The sequence below is a fragment of the Canis lupus genome, chromosome 28 (genome assembly GCF_003254725.2).
Source record: "Canis lupus dingo isolate Sandy chromosome 28, ASM325472v2, whole genome shotgun sequence".
NCBI classification, from domain to species: Eukaryota; Metazoa; Chordata; class Mammalia; order Carnivora; family Canidae; genus Canis; species Canis lupus.
Genome location: NC_064270.1, coordinates 21,824,282 through 21,840,796, shown reverse-complemented (window position 1 = coordinate 21,840,796; position 16,515 = coordinate 21,824,282). Strand labels below are relative to the sequence as shown.

Genomic DNA, 16,515 nt, shown 5'->3' with positions numbered 1-16,515 from the left:
CCTTATGTACTTCTTACCTTAGAGTTAAGAAATTGGATCCTAAAAGGACAACTATTTTTATTTTCAGGGCTTGTGCTGTGTATAGAGATGTTTGTACATTTTTGGGGAAAGGAAAATAAAAATGTTAATGACGTTTAAATATTTGGCAAATTAAAACTTAAGAGGACAGAGATGAGGAGTAGGATTCTTTATCTTGCCCCTTCACCTCCCTCCCAACCCAGGAGGACCACTGTTTTCCTTCCTATAATTTATGGCCACAAGGTAGAGCGTGTGACAAAGTGAAAGAGGAAGTCTTTTTAGATACAAGGTACAAATTATAGCAGAAAAGGGCTACTGAGACTGAAGAACTCTTTTTTTTTTTTTTTTTTTTTTGAGACTGAAGAACTCTTAAAAATACACTGTTTTCATTACCAGTATAACACATTTCTTAACTAATAATGTATCTTTGAAGAATTACAAAGAAACCCTTTAAATTCAGAAGCACTTGGAAAGAAATTTGGTACAATTGTATGACCACTTAGAATGTTTTTTGGTGAGATCACCTTGGTATGTTTGTTGGAATAGTAATTTACCTGTTATTTGTATAGGCAAGAGTGTTGTGTTGTGTTGAGACTTGTATCTCCTTTGACCCAAGGGCCATCCTCTCTGCACATGAATTTTCCTAGAGGGGCTTTGCAGGAGAGAGAAAAGGAGTAACGGTGACCATACTATATAAAACATTTTTTTAAAAGTATGTAGCAGGAGATCAGGAGTTTTGGGGTCAAAGACACAGATGTGGCCCTTTGAAGAGTCCTAGTGTCAAGAATAATGATTGTTTCTGGACTAAACTGAAAGGATTCCTGGGGGATGGAGCACCTATCTCTTTAATGAGAGGCATGATACCTGTGATATTTTTTACAAATGAAGGTAGCTAAGTTCAGTACTCTGAAACCAAATACAACACTTTGTCTTATGAAGCTCTGTTACAAAAATATAGTTTCCCTGTCTAAAAAGGGAAGGGAGTCTTGAAGCCCTGAAACTCACTGAATGAACCATTAGTCATGGACAGCTCTTCAGTAGCTTTGGTTGCATGGATCTCAAAACTTGATACTTTTGCTATTGACCATTTCAAGAGAAGAACAGTCCCAATGCCTCCAAAATAATTACATTTTAAATTTTAGTATCACAGATAAATTTTTTAAAAATTAACATGTAGGAAGGCCATATTGAAGAGCAAGGACTCAGGAGCCAGACTGAATCCTGGCCCCTCATTTTTACCTGTGTGCATAACTCCTCTTTGTCTTAAATTTCTCAGCTGTAGAATGAAAATACCTGTTTCATTAGGTTATAAGCATGAGTGAGTTCATATGTGTAAAGTGCTTAGAATACCTGACACAGTAAACATTGCAGAAGTGTTTGCTGTTTACTGTGCAGGTGGTAATGATGAATAACTGTTTCCTTAAAACTTAATGACAATTCACATAATAATGGATAATGCCCATTCTTTATAGTTTGAAGCCGCTATAAATGCATTCTTGAACTGTCAAGTTACCAAAGTTACATATTAAGTACATGCTAGTAGAAATTTAAATTTTTATATTAGAATATGTTAGGGTATGTCTCGGATGGGAAGGGTGTACAGGTTATAATAAAAGTTACTCTTAATGCTTGCTTAAAGAGGAATTCCTAGATCTGGGTCTTATTCCAGACCTATTTAAGCCAAAGTATGTCTGTTTTGGACAAATATCACAGATTCTGATGTGCATCCCCAGTCTAGAACCATGTTTTAGGTTAAATGTAAAAAAGTGATTTTTCAAACTACTTGGGAAGTAGAATTATTCCTTTGGGAAGGAATAATTCCTAACGAGCAGTTTTTTTTAAGCCAATTATCAAGATTAGGCATCAAACCAAAATGAAGTGCATCTGTTTATCATAACTACTTAAAATGCTTTGTCACAGTGAAGGGTGTGCATGTACATAGGTGCATGTGGGTATGTTTCCATTACAATGCAGTTTTTTTTTTTTTTTTTAAGATTTTAGTTATTTATTCATGAGGGAAACAGAAAGAGACAGACACAGAGGGAGAAGCAGGCTCCACTCAGGGAGCCCCTTGTGGGACTTGATTCCAGGACTCCAGGATCACGCCCTGGGCCGAAGGTGGCGCTAAACTGCTGAGCCACCCAGGGATCCCTACAATGCGGTTTTAATGCTGAGTGTATCTGCCTTTAAAATAGGGGAAGGGATGCCTGAGTGGCTCAGGCCATGATCTCAGGGTTGAGATTGAGCCCTGCATGGGGCTCCACACAGCAAGTAGTCTGCTTGAGATTCTTTTCCCTCTCCCTCTGTCCTCTCCCTGCCTCCCCACATCCCATTGTGTGCTCTCTCAAATGTTTTTTTTTTTTTTAAAGAAATAGCAAGGGAAAACCATCTGATAAACGAAAATCATAATTTTTTTAAATGTTTGTAGGTTGTAATTATAAAAGGTGAAAAATCTATTGCTTGTGCAAATTTAGCCAAAAATTTTTTAAAGCTTTGGTTTGGCTTTTTGCTTCAACTTGGACATTAACTGAAAGACTGAAGAAGGTTAAAAACCCTTAAAATCAAAAAGGTCTTTTATTTGTTAAAATCTTGAAAGAGTTCCATACTATCTGCTGAATTGTATTATGTGTATTATACTATGAAGCAACCAGTTAGTATAAATGGTAATTTACCTGTTCAACAGTAAATGTAAACATTCTTTATATCTAGGATTTTTGAGTTGCGAGTTAAACTGAATTTTTACTACAGTGGAGAGGAAGAACATAGGCAATAGAACAGGTAATACCATAGTTTAAACAAAAATAAGTAATTGAATCCCCTTATACTATGATTTTTATGTATAGATACATTTTTAAATACCTTAAGAGATGCAGAGACCAACATTGGCATTCTAAGAATTTGTCTTGGCCCAACCAACAGAAAGAAAAAGAAAACATAAGATGAAGGTGTTAAAGAGTTCTGTGAGGTTATTCAATTGCCTTTTTTACCTTTCAGCTTATGTATATATACAGGTGGTTCTTTCATGGCCTTGAGTGGGGTAAAGCAGATCTGAGAATACTATTGGGCTTGTGGTAGTTGACAGCTGAGCTAACTAAAAATACCAAATTTTGGATAGTCCTTTTTCAGTTCTCAGAAAATAAAAACTGATACTTTACTTACATCAGGTACTTCACCAATTCACTTTTATGAAACCAACACAGACTTACTGAAATTATTAAAGTTGTAATTGGCTTTTCCCAGTTACTTTAAGATCGCAGCTAAAGAAGCCATAGTTAAATGCATTAAGAGAAATGATTGCTTTTGGTTTGAAGAGTTACTTTCTCAATATGAGGCCCAAAGTTATGTTTATTATTGTCCTGGCTCATGATTTACCTTTCTTGGTGAAACTGATATGCTTTTGCTTTTTCCCCCTTTCAAGCCCTGTACTCACTTTAGCAAGATGCAGTGCATTTCTGACCAGAGAAACAAAGAATTCAGGCTTGGAGGACACTTGACTCTATATCCTGAGAAAACTAGAGTTGAAGCCTGAGACCTGCAGCTAGGCTAGTCTTTAATAGATGGTAATTGTCCAATTGTTCATTGCTCAGAAGTATACAGGAAGGAGTAAGTATCCCTTCGGTTCTTTCGCTAGGATTTTCCCCCCAAAAGAATGGTCAGGTTTAGTTGACATAGCTTTCAGAATGTGATAAAAGATAATTTAGAAGCAACTGGCTTCTTAAATTTGTATTTTTAATACACATTTTAGAGCTATGTTATGGATTTTATGTTTCTACAATACTGTTTGGTACTCTGGTGCAAAAATATGAAATATCCTAGTTATTGCCCTAGCAAATAAAGACTTTAAGCATTTCTCCGTAACAAAGCTAAGAGCTTGAGGAAATAGAAAAAATTTCAAAATGATAGGAAGTTAGTTGGCAGTACTTTAAAAGAGTTTCATCTAAGCCGTTTCCCCTAATAATTTATGATGGTACAGAAAGGTAAAACAGAACCAAGAAGTGAAGTTGCCAGCCAGTATGTGTATTCTGAACTGCACTTATTTTTTGGAAGAATCTAGATGTATTCCACAAGAAAACCAGTTTACCATTAGATGTAGTATATGGGCCAAGAGTTTTTCTTGGCAAGGCGAACACTAAATATTAACTAGGGCATTATGAAGTTATTACTACTAGTGTTTAATAGACTCAAGCTCAAGTTAGTCGTCTTTTTTAGAAGGACCAGGTAATCACTAAAACCGCTGATACATCAGTCTTATAAAGTCTTTATTTAAAAAATTCTATAGGACATCAAAATTGACTTCTTACAAAGTATAACCTGTCATGGAATTCTGTGAAAATGAACCATTTTATTTATTAGAAATAGTCTTTTTTTCTGCAAGACCCAGAGTCAGAATAACTAAAATTCAAGATTAGGATGAAATTAGAAGGTTGCATTCATCAGAAAGTAGAGAAGTACATACCTCTTATTTTTCTTCTGGTGCTACAAACTCCTAGATTGAGTATGTGTGGGGATTTACAAGTATCGGTTTTAATCCTTACAACCTTTCAAGATAGAGGTAGTATTTGTAACAACTTTTCAGGAGGAAATAATTTCCATGAAGAAATTAAAATAACTTGCCCAGAGTCCTTAGCAAATATTAGAACTAGGATTTAAATGTGCACCCAAAGAAACCCGGTTCTTCCCACATTATGCTGTTACGGAACATGGAATTTTTGAGGTGGGACGATAATAAAAGAAAGGGGGGAAAAGGTAGCTAGTTGCTTCTTCAAGTGGAAGAAAACAAACTTACCAACGAACCTTCCTCAGGAGGTTAAACAATTTTCTCAAGCAGTGTGGCCTTAGGAAATTTGCCTCTAATCCTCACCCTTTTAAAATCCCTCCATAATGCTAAAAGCTGTCATTGTCATGGGGACCAGAAAAAACATTCCTACCAGAGTTCTACCTATTCTAATCAGAAACTACAGTCTGACTTTATCAGAATCTTCTTTGGTAATAAATATGCACTGAAATGGGATTTACCTGTATTAATACATTACTCGGGCATTTTACAGAAAAGGTACTTTAACTCAGGTTAGTGGGTGGGGACTAAACAGGAACTTCCAGACTTACTTTCAATTTAAATGTACAGTGTAGCCAAAAGGATTCCCTAAAAAGTTACTAAGAACAGATAATAACAAATGGCTTGTGTCCTACCTGAAAGCAGTAAGATTATCAGGTACATTAAACCATCTGCAGTTAGGTTACATGGAGTTATCAGTCAAGAAGGCACCTGTTTATATTACAGAACAGGAAATGACAATGATTCAAATTGTCATTAATTCTGGACTACTGACGTATCAAACACTGAGGAGATAGCTGCTGCTTAAGGTGTGGATGCCCATTCATACTTTTTCCTTCATGGAGAAGGGTGGTACAAAAAGCACTCGGGTCTTCTTCATTCACAATTTTTATTTCTTGCAATTAACTTTTATATCTTCAAATTCAATTTGTCTTTTAAAAAATTAATACTTCTTACTCATCATACAATCCACTCCCCTCCCACAAGGAAAACAAACCCAGGGAAGGAGTAATTTAGAGGGCAGTTGAAATAGGTACTATAGATTTGTGACAAAGGCTTCCCAGCCCACCAACCTGTACATAATACAACAAAATGGCAGCACCTCAAGTTCTCCTGAATGAAGTCCGAAATTCCAGCCCTAGGCAAGTGATGCAAGTGAATGTCATGGGAATAACAAAATGGAAGCTCAGTCATTGGCTTTCATTTACTTTCCATGGTAGTTAGCAGAGTCTTTAAACTGTCTCCCTTGGGAAAGTCAAAAGTAAGCAAATATATAGAGCAACATTTTGACCCAGCCAGGAGTAATTATAAGTGAAACCAGAAATAATTTACCTGGGCCAGAGAAATGAATTTATCATGTTTTTCATTAAGTCCCCAGCACCTGAAGTAGCAAGTTCTAATAATGGGCTTCTAAAGGCATGCAGTTTTTCACACATCTACTTCAAAGAATTTCTTCCACTCAAACATAGCACAATCAAGGATAAAATATTCTCGGAGGCACAGGAAGAGCACAAAAACAAGTAAGTATACGCTGAGGCCTTGTGTATGCCAAGATGGTGCACTTCATACATAGAAGCAGTGAAAGCTGTTAAAGTGCTACTTACAAAGGATAGTCTAACATTACACACACAACTCAACTGCACTGCTAAATATGGTTGTCTTTATTTTCTTTTTCCTTGCCCAGCCCTATCTAAACAAAATAAAACTACAGGACTGAAATTAACAACCCATTAAAATCAGCAATAAGTTATGAAAATCATAAAGCTTTTTTTTTTTTAAGTAATTAAGGGTAGTTAAATTATTTAAAGTATACAAAGTCCAAAGAGCCAAGGGGTAAGGGGTCCCAGAAAGCTTCCTGGGGTCAAGGAAAGGGGGAGGGGGAACCTTGGATTTTGAAAGACAAAGGGGAACACATGACATCAAAGTGCAGGCTAGAAAAGAAATTTCACTTAAAACATTTCAGAAAATATTGATAAGAGCAACAATAGCACCTGCACAGTGGGACTGTGAGGAAGGAGAGAGACTGCCTGTGGGAAAATGGAAGCAGATCTTTACAATAAAATGAGACAAGTGCCGAACTTAACTATGTTAAGTATTATAGTGTGTCTAACTATAGATATCAGATGGTTAAAAGCTGGTAAAAGGTAATGATTCTAAAAGAAAATAAAAACAGCATTGACCTTTTTTCTACCTAGCCCAGACCTCATTCATTTTGTGCACTATAAAGAGGTGTGAGGTGTTTTATCATTATCAAATGCTGCATCAAAATAGATGATTTTTTTTCCCATGTGTTTTTCCACTATAAAAGACATCTATGTTTTTTATGGACAAGCTTTAAAAAGATGTCATTTTGGTTTTCAACACATACAAACAGTTATCAAAATCTGAAATAAAAATGCTGCCGTGGCTCAGACCTTGGCCTGCTAATCTGCGTGCACAATTCTTCTGGCCCACGCAGACACAGAGGCATGGAGAGCTTTTTCCTTCTGGCCCCTCAATCCAAATTCATAGGCCCTGTGTGGTAGAGGCTGTCATACACAGACTGCCCCCACGCTGCCCAAGGGCCTAGGGCGGCTGACTGTCGAGCTGGCGGTTGGGTACCCTACTGCTAACAATGCAGGATAAGGTTAGCTTGCTTAGCATGGAATCCAACAGAAAGCTGAGCTGCATGATGATCCCTTTCAAAAGGCTTCATGGGAGTCTCTCCTTTTGCAGAGCATGAAATGAGCTTGCTTTTTTTTTTATTTTATTTTTTCAAGAATTGATCATCCACAGGCTTCATGATAAGCTGTCCAAGCTGAGTTTTAATAGCTCTTTAGCTATCCAAGTTAATGCCTGATTATCTTGTCTTCTCATTACTATGGGTTTGATTTTGTTTTTAGGACCATAAAACTCAGGAAGGGTTCATAACCCCATCCTTAAATGTGTCTACTCATTGTATTTGAGCAAACTAAAGAAGAAAAAGAGGACAAAATCTCCAAATGTCCTCTTTCAAATCAACTAAATCAAGAAAATTTCACTTAAGTTTTCTGCCATTAGAAACTGTGATTTTCAAATATGAATATTATGAGTATTTGTTCTGCTGGGGAGGCTCTGCCCCACTTTTTGCTAAGTATTTGCTTAAATAGAGGTCTTTTGACTCTTTTGTTCAAGTATAGTTTTGTTTAGTTTTAAAGAGGAGACTGCATCATGAACCCAATTTAAGAGATTGTTTGGATTGAATTGGCCCAGTGAATATTTTGCCCTGCACTGTTATGTCATGCTGGGTTCTAGGAAGTGAACGAAAGTTTGACACTGGCACTGGAGTAACCCTCGTCACTCCCAATACTCTGCAGGCTGCTGTGGTCATCAATGTCACTGATGCTGGTGGTACTGATATTGTCCACTTCTCCATGGGAGAACTCTGTGCTTTCAACATCCACTTCAATCTCCTCTGCCAAAAAGAAAAAAGGAAGAACATTAGTAATCTGAACTCTCAAAAACGAATGAAAAAAGGGTATAAGAAAAAGTGATTATTTTTGTGCAATAATTATTATACAAGCTTATTATCAGTGATTTCTAGAGAACAGAAGTAACTGAAGGTGAAGAGACATGAATATATTTTGCAAAGCGGAATGTCTGGTATCCAGTGGTGGTCTCAATTTAGGCAGCAAGTTTACTAAAGCCTTTGACGCCAGTACGTCTGGACCTCCCACCAAAAGCACTCAGCCTATTTGGGAATTAGTGCTTAATATTAAAAGATCCTAAACCCCAAGTGGTTTAACAACATCTGTTTTGCATTAAACTAGAAACTAATTCTCAGTGCTGTTTGTTAATCAGAGTTGCCTTAAGGAGGGAAAAAGCATCAACTTAGTATAGGTGAACGAGAAAATGTATCATTTATTCTTGCCTTAGGTGGTCTCATTCTACAGACAGTTCTACAGACTTCTAGGAGTCATCATAAAGACTTCTGACTATTCAGGAACCAAACTAAGCCAGTCATTACAGAGGGAACTCTAAGAGATTTGTCTTCAACTCGATTTAATTTTCTTGCATCAAATATAGCTTGAAATGAGGGTGTGAGCCTGCAAAGTCTCTGGCTTATAATGAGATCTATAATAAAGATTATAGTAAAGGCATTTCAGTGGTTGTATTTTACTTCAAAAATCAAACATGTTTATTAAAAGAAATCCCTAAATACATATATGACCAGCTATTACCAGATAGTTTGTTAAATACTACATATACAATTACCCGTACACCACATAAAATACAATATACATTTTTAAAAATGAAAGGCAGTTGAAAAACTGTTCTCTCCCATAACAGTTAGAAATGAACTCAAGATTCTTCAATTCTTTTAAGCTCAAAGTCTGATGTTTCATATTTGGCAATGACTCTAAGGGTTCACACTGATCACAATTGCTTTAGGAAAAGTGAATTCTTGCTGAGCCCAAGAAGAGAGAGTAAGTTATTTCAAAGAGTATAATTTTCAAAAGGGCTTGTTGCTTCAAAAAAGTTATAGAAATCTGTTTCTAAAATGCAGGCATCTGTCCAAACAAGCTGTACAAACAATCCTCTGAATTCATAACTATTTGTTTTACATCCATAATGCTTTACAGGCTATTTGGTGTTTCCCAGTATCAAAGAATACTCATCCAACCTACAACTGGAAAAGAATCTTGCTGCACTCAATTATATCATAGTAAAATGAGAGACTACTCTAGCCAAGTGGACTAGAGATATTAATAAAAGTCCCCTATAATACTGGGAAAGAGGTACTAGCACGTGGGGACTACCAAAAAAATGAGAATCCTAATGATGAAGACACACATGTTCTCAAATTTGGAGGGAGGGTGGGTACAAGGAAGAGTTAAGAGAAGGAAGGGCAGCTAAAGCTTGCAGACCTGACAAAGTCACATAGCTTGTAGCCAGTAGAAAAAGGACTAGAATCAAGGTCTGCCTCTTAATTTGGGGTCATTTCTGCTATACCTCACTGTCATTCATAAATGTAGCATGTCTTTGAGGTTCTTGCTGCTGCCTCTGGTATACTTTTGTTCTTTGAAACTGAGTGCCACATAAAAAAAACCTTACACAGCAAAACAATAACAAAAACAAAAAACCCAAGGACTCCTAGGGTTGTGTTAAAAGGGATAAAAATTGATCTGAAATGTTTCTATGGAATATGGGAAATTTGAGTATTAAAAAATAATATAAAGAAGACTACATTGGATTAAAACACATTCAAAACATGAAAACCTACATGTTCCTAAGATAATCAAAACCAAACAGCAAAACAAAAACCCCTGTTACCTCTGGAGGTTGCTAAGATACCAATTCATTATTCAGAAAACTGACAAAAAAAACCAAAAATTTTTAAAAAGCATTTATCCCATCTTCCCTAGATGGACTTTATTTTGGAGTAATCAAGAAAGCTGATGAAGAAATGCTCTTCTTTATAAAAAGGTTAATAAATGCAAAAAGAATGACAGAATGAGAAACTACTATTTGTAATACCTAAGTGAAAGACAAGTGAAAGGTTGGGCATTTGCATAAATGTATCAGCACCACCTATAAAGTATTCTTGCCTCAAAAAAAGAATCTGAATTTATAAATCAAGCCATGAGATTCACCAACCAGTTTATAGGAAATAGGGACAGAAGAACATTTTATTTATTTATTTATTTATTTATTTATTTATTTATTTATTGAACATCTTAAATGATGCCATGAGGATTCAGTCAGCCAAATCTAGAATGTGGGATGTTCTATAAGAAAAATGACTCTGGGGCACCTGGGTGGCTCAGTGGTTGAGTGTCTGCCTTTGGCTGGGGTTGTGATCCTAGGGTTCTGGAGTGGAGTCCCACATCAAGCTCCCCACAGAGTCTGCTTCTTCCTCTGTTTATGTCTCTGTCTCTCTCTCTCTCTCTGTCTTGCATGAGTAAATAAATAAAATTTTATAAAAGGAAAGAAAAGAAAAATGACTCCATTTCTTTTTTTTTTTTAAGATTTATTTATTTGAGAGAGAGTCAGGGGTGGGTAGGCAGAAGGAGAAAGAAACCCAAGCTGACTCTGCACAGAGCCTGCCTTAGGGCTTGATCTTACCAGTGTGAGATCACAATCTGAGCTGAAACCAAGAGTCAGACATTCAACCTACTATGCCATCCAGGTGCCCCAAAATGACTCTGCTTCTACAACAAGTAAATGGCACTGGGGAGGATAAAATGGGGAACAGAAATTATAGATGAAAAGTATCTTAAAAGGCACAAACAAATGCAATATGGACTTTGGATTCTAATTCAAATATGTCAATGGTAAAATGCCACCTTTAAGAAAATCTATCAGGAATTGGGTATTAGGGCAGCCCCGGTGGCACAGTGGTTTAGTGTCGCCTGCAGCCCAGGGTGTGATCTTGGGGACCCGGGATCAGGTCCCACATCAGGCTCCTTGCATGGAGCCTGCTTTCTCCCTCTGCCTGTGTCTCTGCCTCTCTCTCTCTGTGTGTGTGTGTCTCTCATGAATGAATAAATAAAATCTTTAAAAAAAGAAAAAAAAGGGGATCCCTGGGTGGCTCAGCAGTTTGGTGCCTGCCTTTGGCCCAGGGTGCGATCCTGGAGTCCTGGGATCGAGTCCCGCATCGGGCTCCCGGCATGGAGCCTGCTTCTCCCTCTGTGTCTCTGCCTCTCTCTCTCTCTCTGTGTCTATCATAAATAAATAAATCTTTAAAAAAAAAAAACCTTAAAGAAATTGAGTATTAGACATTAAATAATATTATCTGATTTTACTAATTCTGTGAGATATAATAACATTATGACTAATTTTAAGTCTCATTTATTAAATATATATACTCAAGTATTTAGGGACAAAATGATAATGTTATCTGGGATTTGACTGAAAACATTCCAGAAAAAATGGTGAGGATGAGCAGTGGAGAACCAATGAAACGAGAATGACAATGTCATCAGCTGTTCAAACTCGATGATGGGTACATGAGAATTCAATATTCTGCTTTTGTGTATGTTTGAAAATTTCCATAAGTCAAAAGAAATTTTACAAACAATTCCTTTTTTGTTTTAGAATCCTCAAGATCTCATGAGCTCCATTTTCTCTAATATAAAGCTTAAATATCCTGAGAGTTCTCCTCTGGGATCTTTTATTGTACTGTGAGGTCTGATGTGGTGGGAGCTTTAGATGAACAGATCAGTAAAATTCAGATTTTTTGGTTGATTTTTGTTCTTTCATTCTGCCAAAGGCCAATATTCTTGGAGAGATGGAAAGAGAAATGAAGGGTGCGGTACTTTAAAATACAGACATAAAAATTAACATCACCAGTCACAAAACATATCAACATCATGTATCTTCCTGATACAATGAATTGAGAAGGGCACAACATCACTTCTGTGATATTTCTTTCCCTAAACGTATAACCTCAACTCAATAATGAGAAAACATCAGACACTTGAGAGACACTGTATAAAATAAGTGGCCAATACTCTTCAAAAGTGTCCTGGGTCATGGAAACTGAGGAACCATCTAATACAATGTTGGATCCTGCACTGGATCCTAGGTAAGCAAAGGACATTAGTGGAAAACTGGTGAAATCTGAGTAAGGTCTATAGATAAAGTAATAGTATTACATGAATGTTAATTTTCTTGTTGTAGTAATGTATTACATTTACGTAAGATGTTAACAGTAGGGCAATCTGGGTGGAGAGTATATGAGACGCTATGATTTTCTACAGAAAACAACTTTTCTCTAAGTCTAAAATTGTTTCAAGTAGAAAGTTAAAAATAAATTTCTACATAATCAAGGGGGAAGAGTTCTCTTGTTCATACAGGCATTGCTAGACAACATTGTGGTTGCACAAAACCCAAGAGTGCTGCAGTACTGGCGAAAGAGAAGAGAGCAAACAGAACGATTTCCAACGCATCCTGCCTAAATTTAGATAGGGGATGTGTAGTATTTCATTAGGGAGGAAGCCCAGGCCTACCTCGCTCTGAGTCAGAACGATCTGAAGAAATAGTTGACCCGATGCTGTCCATTCGTATTCGTTCCATCTCCTGAGAACCCTGCAGCTGCTCCAGTCGCCGCTTTAAAAATCTCTGTTCTCGTTCCAAGTTCTCTAGCTGGTGCTGGCTCTTCCTTTCAGCTTCTTCAAGTTTCTAAAATGATAAAAGACACTTATACAGTCCAGTACAGACAATGAAATTCATTCCTACCTAACATCTTAAGAGATTTCTTCTTTGGCAGAGAAAATATGAATGAATAATCAAGTATATGTGTGTGTGTGTGTGTGTGTGTGTGTGTATACAAACATACACAAATACATATTTTTAATCACCAAATATAGTTATTTTTCTATTTCTTTTTTGTGCATAATGAATGCTATATTACTAGAACACTATGGAATTCTCAAAGTCTGTAAAGTTATCTCCACGTAAGAGAAACTTGCTCTGCACTGTAGTTTGATGGAAAAATACTGAGGGACAAAGCCAAATAAAGTTATCTCCACCAGAGGGCACAACTGCCTGCCTTCTGCCCATCAGCAGCGTAATTGTTATTTTCCTAGTATTCCCAGCTCCTCAAATGGCCATGCTGTCAAAACAATTTAGTTTAATCAGGTTATGTTGCTCCCATCAGATTAGCTGATAAGTTTTCAGAAAGATTTCTCTGGAGGTCAGTTATTAAAGAGGGCATGGTGAGCTAGTTGATGTTTATGAATAGGAATCATTCCTTATCATGAAATAAGGGCTGAGACAATCATGTACAAATATGAAAGAAATTCTCACCTTGATGTGTGCTTTGGCTTTGTTGAGCAAACCAAGTGTTGTGTGCCTGGTACAGTCTGGTCCTAGTGGAATCAGAACTTTTAAGCGTTCTAAACACAGGCGCAGATGAGCTCGTCTAAGAAAGACAACAAATATCAAATCAGCACAGACCGAACATCCTAAAATCTATTTTGAGACAATAATAAATCACAAACTATTAGTCTATATCCATGTTACAACCCTATGTCTTCAAAGTATGCGCAAATACAGGCATGGCAAACGGTTTTCAGTCTCTACCATTTCTGCTGTACTAGGCAGACACGGTCACTTCAGATTATTATCCCCAATGGTAACCTCTGTCAGATGATTTAATTTTTAACCCACCCCATAAATTGTCTCCAACTGTATTAATGTGGAAGTAGGAAAGTATACTGGGGCAATTAATTGTATTTGATTTTGAATGCCTAGAACCACAGGCTAGAGTTAGCAGTTTTTAGCTGGAGTACCTACCCCTAGGGCATATAAAATGCTCACGAATTTCCATTTCCTCTCATCTTTTACACATACCCACATGCACACCCCTCTCTTCAACTGAAACGTTATGTGTTATTACATACTAGATTGAACCATACAAAATTTCTGATATACAATTCTCACTTATAAAAATTATAATTTCATATGATCCAACATATTAGAAACAGCAAAACTGACCAGCTAAGAAAGGGTTAAGGCAAAATATATGGCTGTGGTCAATTTCAGCCACTGAAACAACAACCCACAGAACAGTCCCCTGCTTCCTAATATCTCAGTGTACCAGCTCATTAGTTAAAAATTTTTATTTCTCTCTACCTCTCCTCTATTACCCCACCTCCAATTTTTCTACACATGGGAAAAAGCTTGATAACAAAATTGTTTTTTTTAAAGAGTTTATTTATTTATTCATGAGAGACACAGAGTGGGAGAGAGAGAGAGAGGCAGAGGGAGAAGCAGGCTCCATGCAGGGAGCCCAACGTGGGACTGATCTGGAGTCTTCAGGATCAGGCCCTGGGCTGAAGGCGGCGCTAAACCGCTGTGCCACCCAGGCTGCCCCAAAATTGTTAGAGAGAGAGAGAGAGAGAGAGAGAGAGCACGCGCAAGCGAGCATGGAGGGAGGGGTAGAGGGAGACGCAGACTCCCCATTAATGGGGCTTGATCCTAGGACCCTGGGATCATGACCTGAACCAAAGGCAGATACTTAATGGACTGAGCCACCCAGGTGCCCCAACAAAATTCTTTACTCAAAGTTATTGCATTCTTTAATCCACCCATCTTATGGGCACGTTAAGGAACTTTTCTCCTGAAAATGCTAGCACAGAGTCTTGTGGATTTACCTTCCCTATATCCTAAAGGTACTATGATCACTATGATGAGAGTTCTGAGTACATAATTATACCCTAAAATAATACTAGTCCACATCTTTGGTTCTGTGATTCATAGGCATAACATAATTCAACAATTAATAGTATATCTGAAAAGAAAATCCACAAATGTCTTCACGGCTTATCCTTATTAAAGAGCTATAACTGACCATTTAGCAACTGTCTCAATTGCACCAGGAAAAAAAACCCATCATCCTCTCAAAGATGGCCAAAATGGTTTTACTAGCTCAACCACCAAACTATGCTTTCTCTGTCTTAAAACACAAGAAATAATAAGTGAAATTCTCAAATGCTAGCAATATGAAAGAGGGGTAGGAGAAGACAATAAGCAACCAATTGTGTCACTGACAAGCAAGGATGATTAAGGGTCATGAGGTCAGAGGTCCAGTGATGAATTATCAAGATTCTTCCAGTACCCACTACCTCAGCCATAGTTAGGGGTCCATTCCAAATCTCTTTATTGAGTTCAATAACTCAAATCTAATAGTTGGCTCCAGGCTAAAATCTGACATACTTGATGTAGATTAAGGAATTAAGTTTTTTCCCTAAATTAAAGGTAGATCAATGGATTCCCCTTAATGAGATTTAACACTTTTAAAGTCACTCTGTTCCCCCGCTGTGCTACACCAAATCATAGAACTTTTAGCAAAATTCTCATTTTTAACTGGAAAACCTCTTAAGGACTCACATGATGATGAAGTACTTCTGCTGAGCAGACTAAAACAACGAAAACAAAACAAAAAAGGAAAAAAAATCCATTGTAAAAAGTGCCTTTAAACTCTTCATTTGAATTATAGCATATGCCTAATAACTGCACTCAAGATATGACTGGAAGATAGAAAGAAATACTGATGGTTGTCTTGCTAATAGAGGTTCCCAAGGCTCTGAATTCAGTCATCTAAAAGTTAATAGAGCAACCAACCGATAAAGTTAACATGTATGTTGCCACAAGATTAACTTGTCAATTTTGTTAATTACTTAACCTCAGAAATTCAGTGTATATATAGGAAATATCTTTTACACTGAGTTAAGAAACTTCAGAATGACTCCTTACTAGAGCTGTACATCGAGAAAAAAAAATGGCTGGGTCAGTTTTCTGTTTTAAGAGATCTAAGTCATATTAAAATATAGGCAGAAATGAACTAAATATTAAAATGTCAATGTTTTTTCTCTTATTATTGAGGCATATATTTACTACATGATTTTGTATATTCAGTAATATCCCACATGCTTGAGTGGTATAAGTAAAAAAAGAGATGTGAAGTTTAATAAGAGTTTATAATCTAGACTACAGAATGAAACATACTGTTTTGTTTCATTTGGTTCATAATGAAATGAGTCATACAGAAATCCAGGGCAACAGAATCTGAATAAAAGGGGAGATTGTAACTGGAGAAGGCAAACTTATACGTTGAAACTTGACTTCGGACTTGAGGGATACTGAATTTGTCTACGAAAAAGCAAGGCTTTTCCAGGTAATTAAGAGTAAAGGATTTAAGTTCATATATTGAAATCAAGTTTAAAATTAAAAATATCTTACTTTTTTCTGTCAAGGGAAAACAACTAAATTTTGTAAGGAAATATGAGCCAACCTCAGCAGTCTGGTGGTCTGCAATAGCGCTGTCAAATCAGAATCTGCCCAGGCCACGGGAGTCAACGTGTAGGATGCTAGAACAACAGCGAAGGCAGACTGCCCTCTAAAATATTTTTTATTAGCCCCTGTTGAACAATTCTTCAGTCCAGTAATTATATATGTGCTCCAAGTTACAGCTTAAG

At 36.9% G+C, this 16,515-nt stretch overlaps 1 protein-coding gene across 2 annotated transcripts in view; it reads right to left on the bottom strand.

The window, feature by feature from the left end:
- Positions 1–5,445: 5,445 nt before the first annotated feature.
- MXI1 (MAX interactor 1, dimerization protein) overlaps positions 5,446–16,515 on the bottom strand; it is an 81,330-nt gene continuing 70,260 nt past the window's right edge. For both annotated transcript variants that reach the window (XM_025467168.3, XM_025467169.3), the window contains exons 4-6: positions 13,343–13,457; positions 12,544–12,715; positions 5,446–8,006 (exon numbers count right to left, since the gene is read on the bottom strand). In XM_025467168.3, coding sequence (XP_025322953.1) covers positions 7,843–8,006; positions 12,544–12,715; positions 13,343–13,457 — 451 coding nt within the window. In that variant the 3' untranslated portion in view covers positions 5,446–7,842. The remainder of the gene's footprint in view (positions 8,007–12,543; positions 12,716–13,342; positions 13,458–16,515) is intronic.